The following is a 25,051-nucleotide window of genomic DNA, read 5'->3' as shown; positions in this document are numbered from 1 at the left end:
GAGACACCCAAGCACAGAACAGCAATTGTAAAGGCCTCAGGCTGAAGACACCCAGCAAGGAGACCTACCTGTAGTTTGACAAAGGCACAAAATAAGGCTTACAGAGGAGGCAGACTCACTCACTGCCAAACAATTTGGGCTGTAGCACCAATACAAGCAGAGACGAGGGATGCAGTAGGAGAATATGAAGCAGACAACAAGAAGCAGCAAAGCAGACAGCAGCTTGCTCATCCTGGGAAGCCCAGTGTGGACCACAGTTGCTCTGACAAGATAGTAACGAGCCAGGCCCGCTCAGCCACAGCGCAACCATGGCCACCAATTCCCATAGGCTCTGAAAGTGCCTCTGGAGAGCAGGCACAAGCTGAGCGAGCTGCATGTCGTACAGCTGGATTCACAGCATTTCTTTGTTTATTGTCTTTCGAATCATTTTCCCTCTTGGTCCATTTTCTCATTAGTCATGCCCTACTTGCACATGCTGGTAGAGACTAAAAGTATTCTGTATCTTTCAAATGTACCTAGTGCTTTTTTGTTCGCCTCACAAGACACAGAATTCTGGGGGTGTTTCCTGCTAAGTACTCTGGGCAAGCGCATGACTGCTCGTTTTATAGACAGACTTATTTTCCTGGCTTATCTCCAGATCACCCTGGAGGGGACTGACACCACCTTGTAGGAACTAGAGATATTATGGATTCCCCATGTCTCCTGACTGGACAGTTATTTCAGACACAGCTCCATCCCCTGAAGCAAAGAGAGATGGCAGAGACGGGAAAAGAGCTAGAGAAGTCTCGCAGCAGTCGGTGTCACACTGTAGACGTCACGACCCCATCTTCCCACAGGTTCGGAGTGGCAGGGACCGAGGCCGAGTGCTGCTCCCACTGTAAGATGAGGAATTTGATACCACAGGCTGTGCGGTCAGTGGTGCCAATGTCCTGACCTTGCTGCTGCTGCATGCTCAGGAGATTGAAGACTTGCTAATGGATCCCTTCCCTGCTCCACAGCACATCATCCCCTGATAGGGTGCCATTATGCAGAGAGCAACACGTGAAACCAGGAAACCAAGGTGGCCAGCCTGAATCTAAGAGATATATTAATGCACGAGACCACTAAACCTGAAAGTCAGAGCTTCCTACACAGTTGTGATTCAACACTGTGACACTCCTGCTTACAGAACAGCACTAGGCAGATCCAACGGGAGTTCGCAGTAGCTCAGGTACCATGGGTTTAGGATACACCATACCTCTATATGTTCCAAAGCTTTCTGCCACACCGACTGCTTTTCTTCAGCGCTGTAGCCAGGCATGGACAGGATGTTGTGAATATAGTTGAAAACTTCTTCCTGTAAGGCATAAAAACATAAATGGTATAGTATGTTCCGTAGCGCCACTAACAGCATTAGATTTTGGTAAGGGAGAGCATTTCAGTCTTAGGATGATTTCAGGGCTAGTCACCTCTCTTAGCACGTCAGGATAAGTTATCTGCTGGTGAGATTATACATCCCTAGATAGTTCCTGAAGAACTGCCAGGAAAAAAAGCCAAGAGGAACAGAACTGATGCTAAACGTGTTAAGCACTGAGGTCAAAGAGAATTGTTCTTCCACTATTAGAAATGTCCCCCTCTTGCTCACAGGGAAAAAGGACAGCACATCTCTCTTTAGCTAGGAGCACAGGCAGAGAGAAAAGAATGCTCTACCAGAGGGTAGGTCAGTTTTCCCAGCGTATTCCTGAATTCCTCTTCGACATTAGCCTCTCCCCCAGGTTCTCCTGTGCTGTTGGGAGGAAGGGTCTGGCCAGTGTGATCTCGCCAGCTCCTTATGAAACCACTATGCTAAAAGCTGTGTGGGTGAAGTAGCCAGAAGAGTGGGGCTGCTGTGCCCATTCCTACTCTGGCCAGCAGGAAAGGCTGCGCTGCTGTGAATTAAAAATGCCAGAAGCACCAGATTTACTCACTTTTCTCACTGGATCACGCAGGTAACAGCCAATTATTTTGTCATAGCGAAGCTGTCGTTCATACATGAACTCGCAAATCTGATAGCTAAAATAAAAAATACTTTCCGCGTTAGGGAAAATACATTCAAGCTCAGTCAGCAGAACAGAAGCAGGTAGCTCAGATCCAGCACAGTCTGGCAGCACTCACAAGAAAATACTGCATGTTTTACAGAAAGCATTTGGAAGTATCTTTCATGAAGGTTTTCAGCACACAGGTCGGGTGGCTCCAGTTTACATATGCCATTTAGTATCAGCCACAAGCCAATCAGCCTATTGACCACCCTCTTTTTTTGGGAAGTTATCATACAGAACAGAAAATCATAGAATCACAGAATGGTTTGGGTTGGAAGGGACCTTAGAGACCACCCAGTGCCACCCCCTGCCCTGGGCAGGGACACCTCCCACCAGCCCAGGCTGCTCCCAGCCCCGTCCAACCTGGCCTTGAACCCCTCCAGGGATGGGGCAGCCACAGCTGCTCTGGGCAACCTGGGCCAGCGTCCCACCACCCTCAGAGTGAAAAATTTCTTCCTAACATCTCATCTAATCTAAAATCAGAGTTACTAAGGTGAGAGGCAAGTGACAGGGGACAAAAATCCTTAAAGAAATCAGGTTTCACAGGTTCTGCTCTTCATAGATCATCTTCCTTATTTCCGTAACACACTCAACTCTAAACTAGGCCAATCCACAATATTGATTTGAAGAAACACTCTGAACATGACTCAGCAATGTGTTATGACACAGCTTCCTACCTTCAGATTTTAATAAGCATTAGATAAAAACAGATGCAACTGAGGCAAAACAAATGAAGAGTCTGCTAAATAACATTACACTATAGGTCTTTTAGCTCTGATAGAAGTGGCTGAGCTGGTGGTTCTGGCTGTCAAAGTCTCTGAAGCAAGGAGAAAAAAACCCACATTTCTCGAGTCTGAAAAATTTGGTTGAGTAACTCCTTCTAGGATAGGCAGGAAGACAGGCACGGCGTACCCCACCACTGCACTTCTACCCCTCGGGTCCTCTGTCGCATGGTGGATTAATTCACCTAACAGCCAAATTCAAGCCTTGGGACGCAGATGCCCCCTCCCTGGCTGACTCTGGTCAGGCATGACAGACTCTTTCTGGAAGCGTAAAGCTGGAGATGGTGGAAATTTTCAGCCTTTCCAGACACTGTTTGTCTCTCCTACTCAGTTCTAAAATGAGTACCATGGGGGTGGCTTCAGACCCCTTCGTGCTTTTAAATCCACCTGTGGGTCTCACCCCAACGAGTCATCTCCATCTGTCAGTGGCAGAGCACTCAAATATACAACTATACCGTTAAACAAAGCCTGGGCTCTAGGGTAGGAAGTGCCAAAACTCATCAGTCCCCACAGGGTTTCATGCTGAAGGGTCTCCACAGCTCTATCCCCTCTCCTCTTAACGATGCTTTCTGTAAGAACACTCAGTAGAGTTAAGATAGAAAGACTGGGACTAAATATGAACATATTAAGTGAAGCATATGTGAATGCATAGGCAAAATAATCCCAAACACAGCTGCGAAGTAGGAACAAGAAACGTGGAGGAAAAAAGCTCTGGAGGAGATTTAAAGGTAGTATTTATATATTGTACATGGCAACTTACAATTCTGCTTTTTCTGCCATTTGGATAAGACGGGTCTCTTCAAACTGTACTATCCCTCCTGCCTGGAGCAATTCTAAAAGGACCTGCAGATATCGAAGGCCAGTTATTTATATTGCAATAGCAGCTGGACAGACAGTGCCATTCAAAAGTACACTCTTCCTGCTCCATTAAACTTTGCATTAACACCGGGCTTATTTTACAGATTTTTTTAATTGATTGTCCATTAACTATGAAGGTCATGCGCTTATCCAGGACTTTTCCTGCTTCTGTTCTTACTGCTGTCAAACCTCTCCTGCGGGCAATGCTGGGGTCGGATCCTCCTTCACTCCTGCTGTGAGCACTGCCCAATTCTTCCATACTGGCCACCGTTCCTGTGCTCGGTGACTGCATTAGCACAGGACCTTCAGCCAGCAAATGTTCCCAATGAGGCTGGACTTTGCTCTACGCTCCACTCGCACCTGGTGCTTAAAGAAACATTCCCTTGAAGGCCGTTACCTGCTGCCTCTCCGAATGGCGGGAGTCATCATCCGGACTGCAGAGAAACTCAAGGACCTGTGCAAGGATGAAGAGGGTGGCATGAGTCAGGCCTAGTTACCACAGCTGTTAGCATAAACCTAACAAGCGGATTGTCAGCACCAATAACGGCAAGAGCAAATCGGAACACAACAGTGCGATCTGAATGTACTATTCATCTCTACTTCGTCATATAACTAAGGACACTCGAGAATACCGGAGTAACCAAGAACTGCTGAAAGACTCCAGAGAGGGAAACCCACGACTCTGCACCAAGATCTAGAATCAGACTTTGGGGAACCCAGGGAATGTAGAAGAACCCAGGGGACCCCACGGCCCTGCCATGGGCCACGCATCAAATGGCTGGAACCCCTGCGCTGACCCTTTCGACTTCTCTCCCAGGCTGTGCCAGCCCTCCCAGAAAAACAGGAAATCATGTTATTCATAAAATTTAATAGATCTGTAATTACAGTGTTTAATCCAAATCCATTTAGCCTCCACAGACTACTTTGGTCTTAAATTACGACAAAGGACGTATATTTTCTAACTTCTTTTTCATTAGTGTTCACATTCAGTTCACACATCACTGAAGTATGACTGCTAAAGCCATTGAAACCACCTCCTCAGTCCCAGGAATTTCTAGGGCTTAAACTGGGATATAAACTTAACCCGGGCAAGCTTTAGGCACGCATCAGTGCATATCAGCCTATTTCAAACAGCAGAGAAGGACGGTGGCCATACAAACTAGAAATTACCAGCTATACAAGCTCTATAAGCTCACGTCCTTTATCTCCCTATCTTGGCATCTTCATACACGAAACAAGTGTCAACAGAGCCACCAAAACATTCGCTGGGGCTTAAAGATAAACAGCTTGGTTCTGGCCCTTATGGGCCTTTGCTTTCCCTCTCCTGACATGCTAATGACTACAGGAATCTGCCATTCCATGGAGAGGAGCAGAAGCTGTTCCATCTCACACAATTCCAGCAGGCAAGCTGAAATATGAAGCTTACTGTGCTTCTGTGGTCTCTCCTACTCTGCTTCTCTGAAACCAAAACAAGGTCCCAGCAAGATACGGTTTTATAATGCACCAGTCCTTCCAGAATTGCTTCAGTCCACAGCACTAACCACATTTTCTGTGGTGCTGCACCCTGTTTGGAATTTTTTTCTGCCCGTCACAAAAGAATACTTGCCTGATCAAAAAGCGTCCTGTTCACAAACAACGTGTTGTTGGGCTTGGCGAGCTGACGGGCAAGGAAGGTAAAGAGACAGCCAACCTGCGATGGGGTGAAGTCAGAATTCTCTACCATGACCTGAGAAGCATCAGAGAGAAAAGGGGAAAACAAAAACACAAGCCATTGATTCTGCAGCTGTCTCTGGGAAAGCAATCAGGACGCTGCAACAACAAATCCTACCCCAGCCATCCACACAATCTCCTGGTGCTAGTCCACCCTGAAGGTCAGAAGATAAGCTATCTTCCATGGCATTTCACTGTGTCACCTGAAGACACAGACAGTGGACGTGTCCTTGCTACATCACCTCTGTCCTAAAGCTGAAGGGGCTCGACCTCTCTGCCCTATACTCAAGGGAAGTATTCTTGCATGCCCCTGATTTTCGGGTGTGAGGGGGCTCCAAACCCACATTTATCTCCGTCTGTGTAGTCTGTGCTGATCACTGGACATGTAACAGAGCTTCTGAGCAGAGAAATGCTGTCATGTGAGGAAAAAAGATGAAATTAATAATTTTAGGAGAAAAAAAAAATACATTTGACTTTAAGCTCCAGGCGCTCACCACTTCAACTGTGGTATGCGGAAGAACTGATCAAACGACTAAGAAACGACTGTAGGTTTGGGGAAGTTTCTTTTCTCACATTAAATTAGCTGTTAGTCTGTGAATATTTTGAGAAACTTGTGGCTGTGCCGACTTGACTAGAAATTACAGAAAAATGGAATATCTAAGAGTCACTACAAAAGGGATTTGAAACCTGAGAAGCGCTTGTCACCTGTCTGGTATATGAAAAACAAGCGTGATGTGTCCTGACTTTGCTGTCTCATGCTTCTAAAAAAATCCTAAACACTAAGGGAAAGTGAAATGCCCCTGTTTGGAGAGTCCCCCTCCAAAAGCAGTGGGTTTAGCTGGGAGGAAATCCATCACCTGAGCAACTCTGTCAGCTAACATCTAAGAATGGCTCTAGCAAAGCCCAGGCACGAAGCATCTCACAGTGTATAACCTCATTAAGTCTAAGCTTGGGAGATAAAAATGATTTCTTAAAGTGAGCTGGAGTTCCAGATCCCCAGGAGATGCTCATGGTTATCTTACACAAGTGGAGGCAGACAGGTAAGACACGTTAAGGAATCCAGTAGAGCTCTGCTGGAAACATCAGCTAATGCTATCATTCTTTTTCAATCTTCATGTTCTGTGTAAAAAGGCTATTTTATACAGGAGCCTAGTCAGAATAATGTTAGCTAATAGCATTAAAATGTATGGCTCACTAAAATGACAGGAGTGTTTTATTCATTTTGGCTTTGTTTTTCACAAACGGGGTGTCCTCATCAGTCCACATGAAGGTGACAACACTGTACCTCTGAAACAGAGCAACCTTACAGAGGCTGCAGGCCAGCCATGTGGACCTTCTAAAAGACAATATATTTGGCAAAGATTAGAGCCGCATTAGCAGGATGTCTGTGTTCACCGAACTATTTTAAAAGTGCAGATATTTCTTAAGTGAGGTTTTTTTCCAATGATAAATTTAAATAAAGAGTTCTAAGTTTGGGTTTTTTTACATTTTTATACAAAGGGAGAGCAGATTCCTGACCAAGGGACTGACTTCTCACAAGACCAAATTGTTTGCCTGCAGATACGTTTAATCCTGCAGGACTTCTCACAATTGCCCTCCCTTTCCCCTCCAAGAGCAGGGTTGAATTCTGTCACGGTGGACATTTGCTCTGTGGCCAACAGCACAGAGTAGGGCTGTACACCGCTCAATCCAGCCTACGCCGTGCCACAGGAACACAGCCCACAGTAGCTCCAGAGCACAGCTGCAGTGTGCCACCTCCTGCTGACGGCAGCTAAAGACACAAAAAAGCAGGGCCTAACCCAGCACAGGGCTAACAAACATCCTTACAGTAATGTCCTACACAGGCAGGCTCACAGAAGTGTCCCCACAGCGGCATAATCTCAGCCCCTCCAACACAGCCTCCTGCGGCAGCACTGTCACCAAATTCACTCGCTGGTGCCCTTGCTCTCGATGACAGTGACAGGGAAATGCTACTTATGATATGTTTATACATAAACAGCTTCCAAGTGGAGCTACTCATTATTAATGCTGACAGCTTTGAAGGGGAAAGCAACCGGCATTTGGCAGCGATAGCTTTTAATGAGAACATTCATTGTTAGGGAACACAGTCTGCAGATGACAAGTGATTTCTAGAGCACCAGGCTGATAACTCTGACATTCCTCTTCTCTCCCATTTACTAAAGATAGGCCTGTCATTCTGGGTATGTTACATCCCAAACACAGCGTTTACAGATACTGGGAGCAGGGTTTTACCAGAAGAATGCTGGCACGTTGCCAAGCACAGGATTCCTGGGACCTCCCCCCCCCCCACCACTGGGAGGGGAATCAATGAGAAGCAGATAAAAATAAACTTAACAGTGCGGAGAGGAGAAATTTGACAACAGAGTACAACCCAGGTGAAATCAGAGACAGGAAAGGAGACCTCTCTGTCACCATGTTTAACGTGCACAAAGCACCACTTCCCAATATCCAACCGACAGCCTTGGCCGAGGGGAATCCACGCTCCAGCGCACCACCTTCTCAGAGGTGTCATCCAGGGCAGGACTGGAAACGCCTCGTCCAAATTACAGCTTTTGCTGCACAGTGTTGTATATCATCAGTCAGATGTAAACACAGAGGTTAATTTTCAGGCACACTCACTTTCAGAAGTATGTCCACAATTCTCTGTTGATATTCCACAGCTTGCTTGTCATTCTTAAAGTCTTCAAAAGTCTGCATGAGGCAAAACACCGACACCTTGAGAAGAATGCTCGCCCCTGCCAACCCCAAAAATACAAGCAAAAACAAAGCAGCAGCCATATCACAAAGCTGACAGTGCTTTTAAGTCCTTTCTGAGCATATCACCTAAGCACCAGGTTCCAAGACACAATTTGCTCTTTTCTAACTACCAAAACGATTCTTACATATTCAGGTAAAAGCAAAAGGTCCAGGCAGAGAGAGGAAATTTGGTAAATTTGGATAGGAAGAAAGATGAATCTTTATGCAGGAGAAAGATGTGGGTACTAAAACACTCTTTAGAAATACATTATTCTTGTTTTACCTGTGCTTTAAAGATGACCTCTGCTATCAGAATCTTCTTTGATGAAAGATGTCACTTTCATCAATCTCATTTCGCGACATAAATTACTATTATGATCTCCTCTGATATCTTATAGAACAGACATCAAAACTGTTCCTGTGTCAAGCCAGTAACTACTGGTTTAGCTAAAGCATGAACTTTTTAATAGGAATTTTACAGATCACACGTTACAAATCATGCATCCATGACCCAGATGAAGGAAGAACCGGCACTGTATTTTTCTCTCGGAGGAGATCAGCAATCTCTTACCAGAGCAAGAACATTAAGGAATTCCCGAGTATCGAAGTGCAGCAAGGTACGAACATAAGGGTAGACCTCTTCGTCCACGGATCCCTCAGTTGAATGCAGCCGGATGAGAAATTCAAAGACCTGTAATGAAAATTCAAACAAACGTAGGAGATTTCCTACAGATTTCAGATAACTGACAGCACCAGTACATGGGAAAGCGGCATCGTTACCTGCTTTGCACTAAGCTTTAAAGCACCTCAGGAGTCCATCAGCGTTCTTACTTGAAAGATGTTTTCTGCTGCTTGTTAGTAGGAAAAAAAATCCCCCTCCTTAGACTCGCCAACCAATTTAAGATCAAGCAAAAATTAAGGCTTATACTTGCAGACCAAAATGTGTGAAATTAGATGACTCCCTCCCCTTCCTGGCAGCTCTCCTGAGAAGCCGTGCAACTCCTCCTTATCCAGGGCACAGCTCCTCTCCGTGTCGGCAGTTCCCTTGGGAAGAGCCAGTCAAATCTGCCCCCACACTTTGAGGCACAAAGCTTTTGGCGCTCCCAAGACTGACTTGGGTGCTATTTCACTCTCTGTCTCCTCCACTGACTTCCTAGTTCCTGAAATCTGAGCATGTCTTTCAAAATGAAGGCAGCTCCCTGTACTGAACCACTCACAGAGGTGTCCAGTGCCTCCCAGGGAACGAACAGGGCAGCGACAGCTCTGGTTGTCTCAAACACGCTCACAAGAGATCTGGCTTCCAGTAGAGAGCGAGCAGACTGCTGCAGACTGACCAGCGCTCCTGAGTATGTGTGTTCAGACACGCACTGGGATCCCACGGAGAAGTGACAGGCAATACACTCTCCCAGCCATCCTCAGGAAATGCCACCTTCTCTCAATTACTCCTGTTCCAAGTTAATTTTCCGTCACCACAGTGGCAGTGAAGCCAGGAGGAGTTAGCAGCTTGACTTTCAGACTCACCTAACACTTCGCTGTGCAGAGAGGCCAGAGATGTAATAATGAGATGGGAAAACTCCAACACAAATGGAAGTTTTGGCATGAGCCAGAGGAAGGAATATTTACTTAGTGTTCTTTGATGTTATTTCACTTTCTACTCCTGTCAATCCCATGTTACATGCACTTAAGCGAGGAAAATCCTCCAATATTAGACAAGTCATAGTCAAGTTTAGAAAGAAGAAACGACTACAAATTTCTGTTAACTTTGTAGTAAAGAATAAGGAAAAATTTAATCAGCATTACTGCCACTAGAAACCTCTATGTTCCCACACCCCAATTTACAGTTGAAAGAAAAATGTTAAACTCGAACGTTCAGATTACAACTGTGTGATTTCATTCTTTAAGAATTTATTTGGGATTTACAGTGGTATATACTCATATCACAAGGGTACAGCTATCAGATTGATGATAAGTTTTCTATCAGAAACCCATGAAATAAGACATAAGCAGCAGCTTCTAAAAACCTCATTTGGGAAAGTTTCCTTTTCAAAGGTTGCTCACCTGATTTTTAACCAAAGGTACCAGATCTTCAGGAATATCGCCCAATGGATATGCCCGGCCTGCCAAGCAGCAGCTATAGAAAAGGAGAGGAAAGGCATTTTTATTACATCCTGACGTTAAACAGATTAAAAACATCCAAAAATAAAATAAACAGATTAAGAACAGCCAAAAAATAAAATAATTTAAATAAGCCAAACAAATGTATTTTGTAAATCATGAAAGCAAGCATTGCAGACAGCACTGCTGCTAATACACAATAAGCCAATGCACTGCATGAATTTGCATCTGAGGTACGCCATTACACAGCAGAAAAGTAACAGGGAAACTCAGTATTTCTCACAAAAATCTTTACTCTTGCATTTTAGGAAGCAGGAGTAATGCAGAACAAGTAACGCATTACCCATTACAGAAGAGTAATGTAGAACTAATCACTACTGTGCAATCTCAGAATGACTTCCTGCAAATGACAGGCAACACAGCAAGCAGCAGAGCTATCCCAAAAGGCACAGCAGAAAGGGCTAAAATACAGCTTTTCAGGCTACGGACTCCTTGGACACGGAGCGCTGTGTCACACACAGGACAAGACCTCACTCAAACCAAATTCTGAAGATAAAGACATGGTCTTGCCATATCAGCAGCAACTTCAGCTCTAAGTCTCCAACTTTATCCTATCCACTCACACAACGTGTAACAAGAAGCCACTGGAACTTTAAGTCAGCTGTACAAAGTAGCCATTGCTATTTTACGCAGCCTCTCAGATGTTGAAGCACACTCTAAGATTATGCAACTATAGTGAGTTAAAAATTTGTCAGGTCCTCACACGCTTTCTAAAGAACCTTACCTTATATATACAAGCAGCTTGTTGCCCATTACCACCTGCTCATCTACAAAACAAAAATTATTTGTCACCTTTTCTTCACAAGACAGCATACAGACATGCGATTCTTTTTCCCAGCTGTTAGCAAAACACCTCATCTGACACAAAGGCAGTTTTACACGCAATGAGTCGAGCAGCTTTACACATAGTAAATAGTACTAGAACACTTTTCTGTTCTCCAAGACCCTTCTATTGGGTATGAACCTTTTTGCATCCCTCTGTTGGAAGTGACTAGAGATATTCAAAACATCAAATATCAAGACTAGAAACCCCGAAAGGGAAAGAATTCTGTACCTGTGAGAGACTTCCCAGCGTTCAGTGGAGGAGCAATGACTTTGAACAGCTTCTGTAATAAGAAAGCAAGCAGTGCTCAAGCAGCTCAAGGCAAAAAATCTGCGTGGTCTTAAAGCAGAGATCATGGGGTGTCTTCCCCACGATCTCTGCTTTCTCACCATGGCTTACAATTAAAAGGCACAGAGGACACCAAGATGTGGCAAAGGATGCTTTGTTATGACATATGAAAAAACAGCCTTCATTCAATCAGATCTAATCCTAAGCACGGGGCGCACTAAAAAAAAAGCACGTTCAGTAGTCCTAGAAGTAAGAGTCAGAGCATAACTGACCAGCCCCACTTCCAGCTCTCTATTTCAGCACTACTGAAAAAATACCAGCAGGGCTTCCATCATGAAACACCTTGACGTCATAGCTACAGGCTTCAAGAGCCATTGGTACATCAGGCGCATCTTCAGGACTCCAGCATCAGCAGGGCCTTCAGTTACAGCATCACCCTGAGTCCCGTCCTACTGCTGACAGACACGGATCCCACCCAAGTGCTAAGAACACGGCCTGCCTCAATGCAAGGGCTGCTTCTAGCTTTTTTTCTGAATTCTGTACACAGTTAAGTTCACCCTTTGTTTCCGTTACTCTTTAATACATATTAATATACTATTGTGTCAGCAGAGGAAGAACAGTACGAAGGACAAAAAGCATGGGGTGTCCACAGAACCTCTCACGCCTACACCTCCATCAATCCTATTGCACAGAAAGCTGATGCTTTCTCAGAACATCACGCCACATAAGCCACGCTCACCACCAGCAACAAAGCTGTTAGCAGACAGTTTTAAAATGCACAATCTCCTTAAGTCGTCATGTTACTCTCTTCTGCCGCTTTTGTTTTATGTTTATTTTATTAACACGCTCTAACTCTGCAGAGCATTGGTACCTCAGGAGTGAAATTTGTGTTCTAAAGCACAGTAATTACAAATTACTTTGCTCCTCTACTGCATTGAGTCAAATAAACTGCATACATCATACCTGTTTTCTCCCTTGAAATGAAAAAAAAAAAAAAAAAAAAAAGAATATAGACACATTGAACGTGAAGATAACGCATTGGGTTTGAAATGCTGTTTCTCAGGAAGACCATTGCTAACACACAAATAACTGACTGCACTGGGCATCTTTCCTACCTCCATAGGACTAATGAAGTCATTCATCCCACTGTTGTAGACGTAGATCATGGCATCATAGAGATGGTTTTCCCAGCATAGAAGAACTACCTGCAAGGCAAACAAAGCACAACGTAGATACGCAGCTGCTCTTAGCTCAGTTTCTCATTGCCCAGTCTCTCAAATACAACCTCTGTCCCTGCACTTGCGTCGTCCGACAGTATGAGTTAAAGCAGAATGAGAATTTCCACTTGCAAAACTAGTCTCTGCAAGGACCCCAAATCCCCAAAGGGAGTATCCAGCTTATTGCTCACACTGCAAACATGGAATCTAGCAGTTTAGATTCTGACATTCATAACCTGAGTGAGGTTAAGGAATAAAAAAAATTTAAAAAAAATCAGTTCTTCGATACTCTTGATTGCACTAGTTTGCCTTTTGGCTGGGTTAGTGAATCATTTTGTCAAGCTCCCAAGCAGTTCCCTCCTTGGAATGGAAAGCCATGCTGTGGAAATAAAAACTGGCAAAGGAAAACAGGACTACCCAGCAGGAACCCCTCCTTGCTCCACTCATGCAAGAGCTAGCGCCCGAGCAGAGCAGGCTGGCAAGCACCAAACTGACAAACGCAACTTCAGTTTCTAGTGCCCTTGCAGCCTTTGATTTTAGGTAAGGCACTCAAAGCAGGGAAGACTGATTGTGAATATCAGACTAATCCTGACGGACTAGGAGTTTCCAACCCATTCAACTGCTGATATCTATCCCAGGACACAAACTGGGGGAGCAAACCACGTTTGTAGGAGTATGCAGGATGGACACAGCCATGCTAAGGAATTCCCATATTCACTGAATTTGATCCCAGGGACACAGGGTTAAGTTCTGTTACAAATTAGCGCCCAAAAGGCATGAATGATTTAGACTACATAAATCTTGTCTGCTGAAAGGTGACACCTTGTTTTCCATGTGCTACGCTGTGCTTAAAAGCACAACCAGTTCGCATCAGTGACTAGGGCACGTTGTGATGTATTCAGAGGAACTCAATACGGTATACAGTACAACAGCTCACCTGCTGTATGTCTAAGCTGGTGATATCCATATGCACAATGCAGGCTTCCAAGTTCTCCAACCTGTTCTTGTCTTGGAAGTGAAGCAGCAAGTCTTTCATCACTTGAGCTGTGATTCCCATCAGCTTATCACTTAAGATATATGGCTCCAAGCACTCCAGAAAGACGCCTTTAGCTACAGAATTCTCACTCATCTTATCATATATCTGGTTAAATAACAGATCCCTAGAGGGAAAGAAATGTTTAGTTATCAAATAATCTTACTAAAATCTCCTTACTTATCTACTTTCTGAGGGCTTCAAATGAAACTCCATTTTCTCTATTTCTCAAACTCAGGAGCTGAATGCCCTGTTCAGCTCCTATACTGATGCAAGTTACAGGCAACTGCACAGAACAAATCTATGGATGCTGCAGCACAAAACACCCCTGCTGTTGGAGGGGAAATAATGACAATAGGAAAATCTATCAAGGCAGCTGGTGTTGGGGAAACAGTTTGAGGCAAACTTTTCTTCCTCAACACATCAATGAAAATTTAAGATGCGCTTTTCTTTGAGTACTGAGTACCCTGACTTTAGTATCAGTTTTTACGCGTTCCTCTAAACTGTGATATATGATACGATAGAATTCCTCTAAACCATGTGGTATTATAGGAGACAGCACTCAGGACTACATGGGTTGGAGGTCCACCTTGGGAGACAGGCTTGCAAACTCAGACTTACGTGCGCTGGAGTAAGAGACTGTAATCAACTATGACAGGCACCACGTCCTGCGGAAGAAAACACAAAAAAAGCTGTAGGGACTGGCAAAAATCCTGCAGAGCACAAAATGAAGCCTGGCCAACACAGAGCAGAATCAATGAGTTATCTGAGTCAGCTGGTAGCTGGCATGGTTACAGGTTTTCCCATATGCTCTTTCATATGGACAAAAGCTCTAATCACCCTTCTGCAGAGGACAGAGGCTGTACAGGTTCTACTCTGCCACCTGACTGTGACTAAGTCCTGATTTCATTAGAGCACACAACAGAGGTGAGAGTTCAGGCGAACCACAGCGATATTTTTCAAAAATAGACAAGTAATTTTTGCAGCAAAGCAAGGTCTGATTGAAAAATTCAAAAGATCTATACAAGAGAGTCCTCTAGAGCACCATACCTGAAAATGTTGTTCCATAACCTGGATTTTTCCTTGGTCAGGACATTTCTTCAAAGTCCGATCGGCGTAATGGAGAAGGATTTCAACCATCTGAATTACAATAAACAAGAAAATTCACTCACATCCTACACTAGAGGCCTTACTTGGTAGTACATTTAATAGTCTGACTTGGGGGTTGGCAGCAATGTAAACTCTGTTGTCCCATTTTGGGTATGACCTATTGTGGGCAGGAAGGAGAAGGGGGAAGAGGCTACCAAGAGGCAATGGCACGACATGGCATAAAAGTGGCTCAGTTGGATACTGAAGGTCTACGCTAACTTTAACTGACCGAGAAACTGGGCAGCCGGTCTGCCAGCAAATTTTCAGGCCAACGAACACATCCTGAAGCACAAAGCTCATCTGGGCCGTGGTTTTTACCCAAAGCTTAAGTTATAGTATCTTAAATACTAACACTCATTTACCTGAAAATAAGATATCCACGAAGAACAAAGTACAGGTGAATAATTATTGCAATAATTATGTATTTTAAACACACCCTTCCCAGACACAGATTCCTGTAACAACTGAAAAGGACTAGTTGAAGAGTTTATTCCATGTCCATGTATACATGGAGCAAAGTTTTCACCCTGAGAGTCAGCAGGTTATACACTGATTGACACTTGCCAACCAGAGGTCAGGAAACTCTGGAGTTACCTACAAAAATGGTACCAGAGACCTCAAGGCCTGGATGATAATGTCACATTTTGCTTTGCTACTGCTGCAGATTTTATCCCCACCTTTACCCAAAAGGTATTTCCAACTCTCTCCTAAATCCTGCTCACAGCCTTAGCAAGAGGCACATGTACACTTTCTAGAGTTAGTTGGACTAACTTCTGGAGGACAGAAGCCACCCCGTCCAAGGACAGTTAGTATCACATCAGCATACATGAAACTCCGGTTAGGAAGAGATCAGTGACTCACTCGGTCTGCAATGACTGCTTTCCGCTTGCTCGTGTCCCCAGACAAGCCTAGAAAGAATGAGGAAGGGAAAAAAGAAACTTTTCTCATCTAAGCTACAAGTGGACATGTAAATCCCACAGTTCAGATGCCAACACTACCACGCTTAAGACAGAGAGGTCTTATATCTAAGATATCTAAATACACAATTTTGTGGTCTACTTTTAGCCTGCTCTTCTTTTGAAGAGCTTATTCTCCCAATGTAGAGACTGTTCCAGCACAGGAATGGCCAGAACAGATCTGAGTGCTGTTTAACATTGAGAGAACAAATAATGGAGGGCTGTTAAAGACTGTACATGAGGCTAATTGCTGGAGGATGCTCTCATGCAAAGAAGCTGAATTAAATACACTGTAAGAGCAAACAATTCTCAAATGCCAACTCAAAAAGACAGTAATTCTTTTGAATACTGAAAAACGAGTGGCTTAATTGCATTACATCCATGCATTAAAGGAAGCACATGTTCCTATATTAGCAAATTCACAGCAGGAGGATCTTATCCTGAGAACTTGAGTCCCATCTGTCAAAACCATCAGAAGTTATTGACTGAAAATTCAATGTGTCCGGTCCAAATCAGACCGTTCAAGCCACAATTTCTGGCATAATTAACATGTTTATCCTAACAAGCTAAGTGCATGCAAAGCATCCTCCTTTATAGGAAACATGGTGCCAAACCCCAGCAGTTCTTTCAGTCAGTTGTATAGTCAGAGGAGACCTGAATGAAAGTACCTGCTTGGCAGAGGTGACAGAACATCACACTGAAGATTACCTACAGGTCATGCATGACCTTCAGGAATATTCTACCACCTGGATCCACCTCCTTCATGGCAAAGTGACAACAGACAGGAGTCGTAACAAGTCTGATTTTCATTTGAAAATAGCAGGCTGCTAAAGGGACTTATGATGCTAAAAAAGCCAAATCAATCCATATCAGAGGTGTTATTTCTGCCAAACCCAACCCTACTTTCTCTTCTTCAATTCAATTCTCTTTTTTTTTTTTTTTCCCCCCGAAACAGTGATTTCAGCACATGCATAGGTTTGAAACCTTCACTAGTGGTTTCAATTAAAAAAAACAAAACACAACACACACCAACAAAACTTACCTACTACAGCCTTTGCTTTACCTTCATAAAAAGACCAAGCTAGAGCCAGGGCATCAGTGAGACGCTCTTGTTTCAGCAGGTGATCAACTCTCTAAAATAACAAGTCATACCGGACCTTAGTATTACACAAAAGATGATCCCCCTCACACTTAAGATCAGCATTTACCAGTAGCGAGTCATGATCCCTGACAGCAAGGGGACAGGAAACGTCAGCAGCTCTCAACACATTGCAGTAAAGGACAGTATCTCAAAAAGATTCTCTCACACACACATTTTCTGCTGGGCAGTTAAAAAAAGACTAAGAAATGTCAGGGCCCAGTACATCAAGTCCCTGTGGGCTGCATTTTAGGTCAGACGCTAGATGGATGGAGACCCACAGTATCAGTGAGTGTCTGCAATCACAATAAAAGCTTTCCATTCCCTGTCCTTGCCCCATCACTTAGAGCACAACAAAAAGCTCTGCCATGTTTTCAGCGTACAGGCGTACTCATCCTACCTTTGGTTTTCTTCTGAGTTCACAGTCAACAAGGACTGAAGTAGGTCACGAGTCTTCTACTTTAAGGAATCATTAGCACAGAAGGCTGAGCACCACTAACCACTAGTCTTCTTATGCCAGGTAAAAATGTTAAAGCACTCTTTCAGGGAAGAGAGATCCTGAGTCTCAGACCAGCATTGTGTACTGCAGCAAGAACTCTCAGCTTGACACCCTAATACCTCACACACTCCATTGCAACTCCTGAGAAAGTCCCCTACAATAACGAGGCCTCCAGCACATCAGAAACTACAAAGTAATTAGAAGGAGGTTGGCTCAGAGCATATAAGTTGTGACTGACTTCTGAATTCTAGGAAAACCAGCACATTAAAACATTGGTCAAAGCAAGACTTTTCATTAACAGTTTACTAGAAGCAGTGAATGGCTGGAGGGAGAATTAGCAGCGGAAAGTGATCTTGGTAACAAAAAGCAGCAATTGTATCAAAGTTCAATAGAGTCACATGGAGGAACTTATCACCCTGGATGTGTACAAGAGCCATAAAGCAGGTAAGAGGAAAAATGGTGAAGGTTGTTGCTTCAAGGAGAAATATGAGACTGGAAAAAAAATTATTGGGGAGTTCCCTGAGAATCAGCCTTGAAGCCCCCTTCTACATAATGATTTGGTCAAATAATTTGGCATAAGCTGAATTTACTAATGAAGTTTGCTGGTTACCAACTGTCAATATGTAATATGAGACAGCTGACAAGAAAGACAGAAACAACAGGATGACCCCTAAGGCTGGTTATTAGAAGTATGAGCGAAGAATGAATGAACAGAAGTAAGAGTCCAATGGTACGAGCAACTTAGAGCAGAAATAAGAGTTTGGCTATGGGGTACTGGTGAATCTCCAGAGTGCCAGAAGCCACAGACATAATAATGTAGCCAAAGGAACAGCAAAACGAGCCCCAAGGATGGGTGAGGAATGATGTTATCTGGCAGAGAACGCAAAGAACAGGTGACATTGTGCATGGCACTTGTAAGACCCTACCCAGAGTAATATGTGCCAAAGTGTTTATGTATACTCAAGAAATCAAGCACAAAGGAGGTGCGGAGAACAGTGACTATGAAGAAAGAAAGGAATGGGAAGGTATTCTCACAAGAGGATGATGAAAGAGCTTTGCTTAGTCTCGCAAAACAAAGTCTGAGCGAGAACATGCATACACTGAATATACATACTGCAAAGTTATAATCCAGAAAGGAAAACCTGCTGTTTAACTCAAGAGACAAGAACAACGCAGGAACAAATAGACATAAATAGATCACCAAGAACTTTAGTGTGGAACTTGATAGGGTTTCAGCTGTCAGAGAAACAATGTTCAAAAAAATAAGAGTCTTCTACCAACAGAAACAAGGATCTAAAATCCAATTAACTTTCAAGGTAGTCTTTGATGAATTTTACGGTGTAATTCCTGCAGTAGCTGGAGATGAAATATAGCAAACCAGATTTCCTTCCACTCCTGTATGTTTATCTGGCAGATAGAAGGCTTACACTTACACAGCCCTCCAAAGACATACCTTGCACTAACCCTGCCTTGTTAACAGAAGCTGAAACATGGCGAGGCATTGTGTCTTGCTTGGGAGAACAAGGTCTCCATTCAGCCTGCAAGCTCATGTAAGCAGGAGTCCCATAGCATCCCACCATGGAAGGCAGTGTACCTACGGTGCTGGCTGTGCGTAGCAATCGGGGATCCTGAACACAGCGCTCAGGACATGCTTCACAAATGCTCCCCCCTCTCATGCTGTATTTAAGGAATTCAAACCTACTAAGTTGTACAGTTTTCCTCTCAGCGTACCTCTCTCCAGCTTCTCAATGTCATGACGTGAACAGACTAAAAAAGGAAGAAAAAAAAAAAGTTACTTACAGTTGCTTACGCAGCCTGTGGTACCCCAGACCCAGCAGAGCATGATGGTACTATGAAGCTTAGATGAAGCTAAGTAAAGCAATCCTCAAGCTTGGCACGGCAGGAATAAATTATATGCTTATATTTAACAGAAAACATCCTCTACATGACCTCCAAGATACCACCCCTCATCACTTTTTCCCCTACGTCCGCATGCCATCCTGCAGGCCACCTCTCTCTGCCTTTTCGCAGACAGCCTGCACTGCAGGACAGGAAAAGTGAAAAGGATATTCCTTTTATCATTCCATGCAACAGAGTCTAGTTTTCCTTATTGTCTTATTTTCTTCTGTTTACTCACTAGCGCATTTAGGACAGAGGAGATGTCAGTAAGGTAATGCTAAGTCTACCTTTAAGCAGCATGAACCAGGATACTGTGAAACTATGACAATGTCTTACTTAGCCCATACCTTGGCTGAGAACAAATTATTGCACATTTCTTTAATCCCACAACATAAGCGCACAAAGAACCCACCCCTGATTCACATCTCCATAGAATAAGAAATTGCCCTTCTCCAGAAAATGAACTACCATCAACAGTGAATGCCCTGCATTTTTATTAAAAACTCTCTACATTTACCTTCGTTCCAAGGTAAAAGACCTGACCGCCACAGCTGCTGATGGACTGATAACAAGCTTTCTCTCCAACCAATGCCTACAGGGAGAAAAAGTACATGTAAGTAAAATTGCTTTTTGTTTTTGTAAAATTTCCCAAGAAGCATACATACACTTGAACTTTAGAGACACTTTGTAATTCAGAAATCAAAACGAGGATTAGGAGAGAACACCACAGATTGCTGAGCAGTAGGAAGTAAAAAAGCTCTGCTGTCGCTCCTTCCTGCTCGCGAATGCAGTTTAAAGTGCTACTGAGCTCTAGCTGCCCAGAAAACACGACGGAGTAAGTGCTCTGTGTCTATCCTCAGATGCAAAAAAGTTATGGGGGCTCTTTAGTTGCCATCTGCTTCTTCACAAATCTTCCTCAAAAGCCAATGTCAAGGAGACATAGATGGAAGGAATGTTACTGAAGTGAGAGCTGCTACAACAGAAGTTTGAATGCCAGTGACCAGTATTCAAAAGGCTGTATTATGGGCACATTTACAGTGTGAGAAATGGAGGGTCACATCAAAAGTATAGATTTTACCACAGTGCATGGGCAGCGCTTGCTTCCTACTCTGCTGCACAGTTAACGCAGGGAAGAGCAGTTTGTCCTGTACTTTTCTCAGTCTGGCCAGGTAGGGAAGCTTCCCAGATCTCTTCCCACTGCTGAAAAGTGTGCCCATTCCAGGGACTACCATAACAACACTTCCACCTGCTCAGCACACAACCCAAGGCTGAAATAGCAGATATTCCCTGCATCTTTCTTTAGATGCTGCAGTAGAACAGGGTCTGATGGTCTTCATTCACAAACCCAGGCATCTTTGAAACCAGGATATCTCTTATGGGAGTAGCAGCCTCATCTAAGATTTGCCTTCCAGAGTGTCTGCAGAACTAACACAGGAAAAGGTATATTTCTGATCCTCTCAGTCATGGGGAGAGAAAAAAGCAGCTTCCCATCAGAAATTGTCCTTGACTTGAATTGCTCTGGAATAGGTTGTCTTGCAATTCCTACTGCAATGCAAGGGAAGAGACTGCCTGTTTCACATCCTCAGTATTTCAAAATGGCATTATAGACTTCAGATCTCATCTGCCACTTACAGTCTGTGAATTAAGCAGGGGTCTTTTCTAGACTTAGAAGAGCACTTTAACAGGCAGCACTTATTTGGGCCCAGTTTTTTCAAGCCACATGTCTCTGGCTTTAATGGTAACCACCAGAAGTCCTCACAGGGCACTGCAGAGTTTCTGGAAGTGAGTGAAAAGCTCTGGATAATGACATATCCTAGCCAGCAGAGCTCGTATAGCACCTCAGTGCCAATCTCTAGCTATGTTCTGTGAGGTTGTGCCTGGCCAGTTCCAGATCATGTGGCATAAGCTAACTCACACTAGACTCCACCTTCTGACTCTTTCTTCCCCAGTACACATCTGAATGTGTACAGTACACAGCAGAAAGAATGACAGCAATGCTAGCAGCATGAAGCAGATAAAGCAGTGAAAGCCAGATAAGCAGCAGCTATGTAGCTCAAAAGGCAAAGACTCCTCACAGATCTGGCTGGAAGAAGCACTCTGTCCCTTGGTGCAGAATGGGAACCATGAGAGAAAGGTCTTTTTTTATGAAATCCTGCCATCCTGCATTGAAGGCCTTTCTCCCTGGGCTTCTGCAGCTGAGTCATGACTATATGCTGGGCTTGAAGTTCCTGATCCAAACTACAGACCCACATGAGCCTTCTGCTAACTGTTTGGGTCAGCAAGTCTCACAGGGCAATGCTAGAATAGAATAGGAACCGCATCGTCCAGCTGTGGAGCTTCAGAACCCCTGGGCTATCTCTGGTGAAGCACTGGGAGGCTTGAATGCAAGGACGGAAGGCCCTTTCCTTACACACACTCTTGGCAATTTTTTTCCAAAATAGAGAAACACTGATTTTCTACTGAAAGCAACAATGTGCCCCGCAACCACGGCCTTAAAAACCCCTCCACAGTGCAATACAAATACCACGTCAAAGTGAGTCTGCTGCAAAAGGCACAGGTGGGTTACAGGAGCTCTCAGGAGGCACTGAAATTAACACCTACTGTAGGAATAAAACATGTCAGACACCACACGGGCCAGGGTCCAAAAAAAAAAATTAAAAAAAAGGCATGAAAGTCAAAATAAAACAAATAAACAAAAGAGGAAAAAGTAGAAAACACAATATTTGAAGTGTTGCAACTTCCAGTTATATGGATGTTTTGGGTTTCTTACTTCAAACAAGAAAGAAGCGTAGTGCCCAGAAGTGCAGGTACTATGTTTCGTCCGCTCTACCCCTGCATGACAAACTATGAGATGAGGGCAGGGAACGCATGTACTGCACAGGCATTGCTACAGGAGGGTATTTGTGGCATACACAGCAGAAAAGCCTATAGGAGTCTCTTGAAAAATAAAGCACATCAGCTTTTCTCCTGTACAGAGTATTCCAAAGCTTGGTAACTTAAGAGCAGCTCCTAAAAACAACAATGCACAAAAGGAAATGTGATCTGTCAGTTGGCCACACCAACACCACGTATGACTTCTGAGATGCTCCAAAAAGGCTTTTTTTCTGAAGTTCCAGGCTTCCACTTAGGGCGTATCCAAACCAGAATTACCTAACATGAGCGGGTCATTTGTGCCTACCAGGGCTTCGCTGACGTTGCCTCCCGTAGCCAGCGATTTGAAGTGGCTGCTGTTGTAGACTAGCTGAACTTCCGAGATCTCTATGGTCTCCAGCTCCTCCTGCGTCTGACGATCTATAACATGCAGTTTCTCCACACTGTCCAGAAGCACTGCTGTCCGTGAGTTTATCCACTGGAAAAGCAACAAATTTCAGGTTTCAGCAATGCATACACAATTAGAGGCCAACTGAACAGGCTCTGGCCACATCCCCAAGTATCAACACTGGAAGTTCTAGGATGGCTCGTCGCTTTGTTACTATACACGGTTACTTCACAAGAGCACCCACGCATAACTCCAAAGGCGGAGACAGGGAGGCTCCTTCTGGAGTATCAGCTTTAACACTGAGAAAAATTACAAGGAACCTTCTTCACAGAAAACACCTGTAGACAAACAGCAACCCACCAGAGTTGGTGCACTACTTATGCTCCAGCACACTTTCTATCCAAAGGTCTCAAAACCAAGACTACTACAACACTTGTCGTCAAATACCTTAGGAGGCAAATATGGCATCAGGAGGCATTAAAAAGAGAAAAAAATACATCTAGGTTTAACTCAAAGCCTGTCATCCACATTCTGTGGCTTCTACTTTTATGCCCCAAAACCCACAAATAAAAAGGCTTTTTTTGCTGCTTTTAAATTATTTTTTTTTTTCTAACAGCCAAGCATATTTGTTAACAAACCTCGAGTTCTAGCTGATGTGGATGTCCATCTGGGTATTTTGGCATTTCATGTTTCACTCGCTGTATTCTTTAAAGTGTTTTAGAATTGAACAATTTTTTTTTGTTGTTGAAAGCATCAAACAATTATGGTGCTTTAGCAAGCACTCATGTATGGGAACACCAGACTTCTACGGAGCCGATTACGTAGAGGTTTGCATTCTTTTTAGTGAGACTATAGAATAAAAATCTTTCCTGCCAGGTTCTCTCTGGCTCTTGAAAATATTTCCTCAACAAGGCCACCCCTCCTTGCCAAGAAAGGGCCATATTTTTGCCTCCATGCTACTAATTCTTTATCCTTTAGCTACTACTTGCTATTTCACTTGTGCTGGTTTTCCACTGAGTCTCAAGTTTAAGGACATTTTCAGTTAGTTAGCCCCAGCTAAACACAGACGGCTCTTATGCTACATTTGTAACGCCAAAAAAATAGAACTATTCTATGTAAATGTATTGAGATACGTATATAAGGAAACTAGTGCAAAAAAAAAAAGTTAACCATTCTATAGTATTGAGACTTACAGTAAAGTTGATGAGGTCATAGTGTAGATGAAGCTGCCTCTGCTTAGTGACATGTATTGCACCAGTATCATCTCTCTTTACCTAAAAAGAGAAATTGGACAAGGCTGACTCAACCCCAAAGACTTTCTTCAGCTCAACCTCTCTGTTCCCAGAGGGCATCACACCAACTCCAGGAGCCCGGCGCTCCCTCAGACAAGCCCGCTGAGCCTGCACCAGCAGCTCGCACACTTCTCAAATGGAGCGCACTGTCTCACTTTCAAAAGCACTCGTGTAAGTGAGGAAACAGAAGGCTCTGAGCAGGGGACAGTAAAAAAATATACGCCCTCTGCTGGATCAATTTTAAATCCCTATTTGTACTACAAGAGTTGTACCTCATACACAAGCTGTCACTACATGTGTTCAAAGGATTGTTCCCCCCTGCCCCGCCGCATGTATTATACAGGGCAGTTCAGCTGCTGAAAGGGGTGCAAACCTGCAGCATTCATACAGAGAGTACCAAAGGAGGACTGATTCTCATTCACTGACTCCCAAGGGGCTCAGCCCCACCGGAATACTGCATTGAAGGGAGACGCTAAAAGACAGCTCCCAGTCAAGGGTCCTCTCTTGTCCCATGCTGGAACTACTGTACTTTCTGCTCATAAAGTCAGAACTACTGAACACTAACGTGAAACTGGCTTTAATTCATCATCATCTTAAAAAGCATTCTGTAAGAAAAATAAGGTTTTTTGACAATTTGAAGTACAGCAAGAGGCACCTGAATTCAGGTAACATGGCTGTTGTTCAGTAACCTCTAAGCAGAGCAGCACCACCGGCCATAGCTGAGATGGGTGTCTGTGCAGAGGCTGATGTTATTCTGTACACAGACATCTCCAGCAAGACAGGCTTAAACATATACCCTTTTCTTTCTCCTCAAGTTTACCAAAAGAAAAGACAGAGGAGAAAGAGGATTCAATCCAGACAACACAATATCCGAGTGCCTGAGCAAAGCTTAAGGTCCAAGATGATAGCAGAGCTGGGAAACAAACTGAGCACTTCAAAGACAAAATGGCAGATTTTCTGAAGCCTGTGTACCGCTCTCATGCTGAAATCAGACATGAAATCAACTTCAAACTACCATGTCTGCATGTGTAACTTCTGCAGATCCGAAGAGGATGAGCAGCTTGCCCTAAAGTCACATGCCAACAGGACCTGAAAGCTGTTGTCTCTTAGCGGTTTATGCAAGTTTTTTGCCGACTCATGTTTTAAAGCAGAAAAATAA

The 25,051-nt window shown here is 43.8% G+C and overlaps 1 protein-coding gene across 8 annotated transcripts in view; it reads right to left on the bottom strand.

The window, feature by feature from the left end:
- The window catches only part of VPS8 (VPS8 subunit of CORVET complex), an 81,792-nt gene that overhangs the window by 35,447 nt on the left and 21,294 nt on the right, over positions 1-25,051 (bottom strand). For 6 of the 8 annotated variants that reach the window (XR_012587711.1, XR_012587710.1, XM_074592581.1 and 3 more), the window contains exons 13-32: positions 23,794-23,874; positions 22,520-22,690; positions 19,859-19,933; positions 19,174-19,209; positions 16,848-16,938; positions 15,711-15,757; positions 14,751-14,840; positions 14,322-14,368; positions 13,605-13,827; positions 12,566-12,655; positions 11,394-11,445; positions 11,064-11,106; positions 10,223-10,295; positions 8,736-8,855; positions 8,048-8,119; positions 5,304-5,423; positions 4,095-4,151; positions 3,600-3,682; positions 1,947-2,031; positions 1,238-1,336 (exon numbers count right to left, since the gene is read on the bottom strand). Coding sequence is in view for 6 of the 8 variants with exons in the window: in XM_074592581.1 (XP_074448682.1) it covers positions 1,238-1,336; positions 1,947-2,031; positions 3,600-3,682; positions 4,095-4,151; positions 5,304-5,423; positions 8,048-8,119; positions 8,736-8,855; positions 10,223-10,295; positions 11,064-11,106; positions 11,394-11,445; positions 12,566-12,655; positions 13,605-13,827; positions 14,322-14,368; positions 14,751-14,840; positions 15,711-15,757; positions 16,848-16,938; positions 19,174-19,209; positions 19,859-19,933; positions 22,520-22,690; positions 23,794-23,874 (1,755 nt within the window). In the remaining 2 variants the exon portion in view is untranslated. The remainder of the gene's footprint in view (positions 1-1,237; positions 1,337-1,946; positions 2,032-3,599; positions 3,683-4,094; positions 4,152-5,303; positions 5,424-8,047; positions 8,120-8,735; positions 8,856-10,222; positions 10,296-11,063; positions 11,107-11,393; positions 11,446-12,565; positions 12,656-13,604; positions 13,828-14,321; positions 14,369-14,750; positions 14,841-15,710; positions 15,758-16,847; positions 16,939-19,173; positions 19,210-19,858; positions 19,934-22,519; positions 22,691-23,793; positions 23,875-25,051) is intronic. The other 2 variants (XM_074592575.1, XM_074592580.1) reach the window with 1 other exon arrangement.

Source organism: Larus michahellis, chromosome 6, assembly GCF_964199755.1.
Source record: "Larus michahellis chromosome 6, bLarMic1.1, whole genome shotgun sequence".
NCBI classification, from domain to species: Eukaryota; Metazoa; Chordata; class Aves; order Charadriiformes; family Laridae; genus Larus; species Larus michahellis.
The sequence above is the reverse complement of the archived record's forward strand: the minus strand, read 5'-3'. Positions and strand labels throughout refer to the sequence as shown.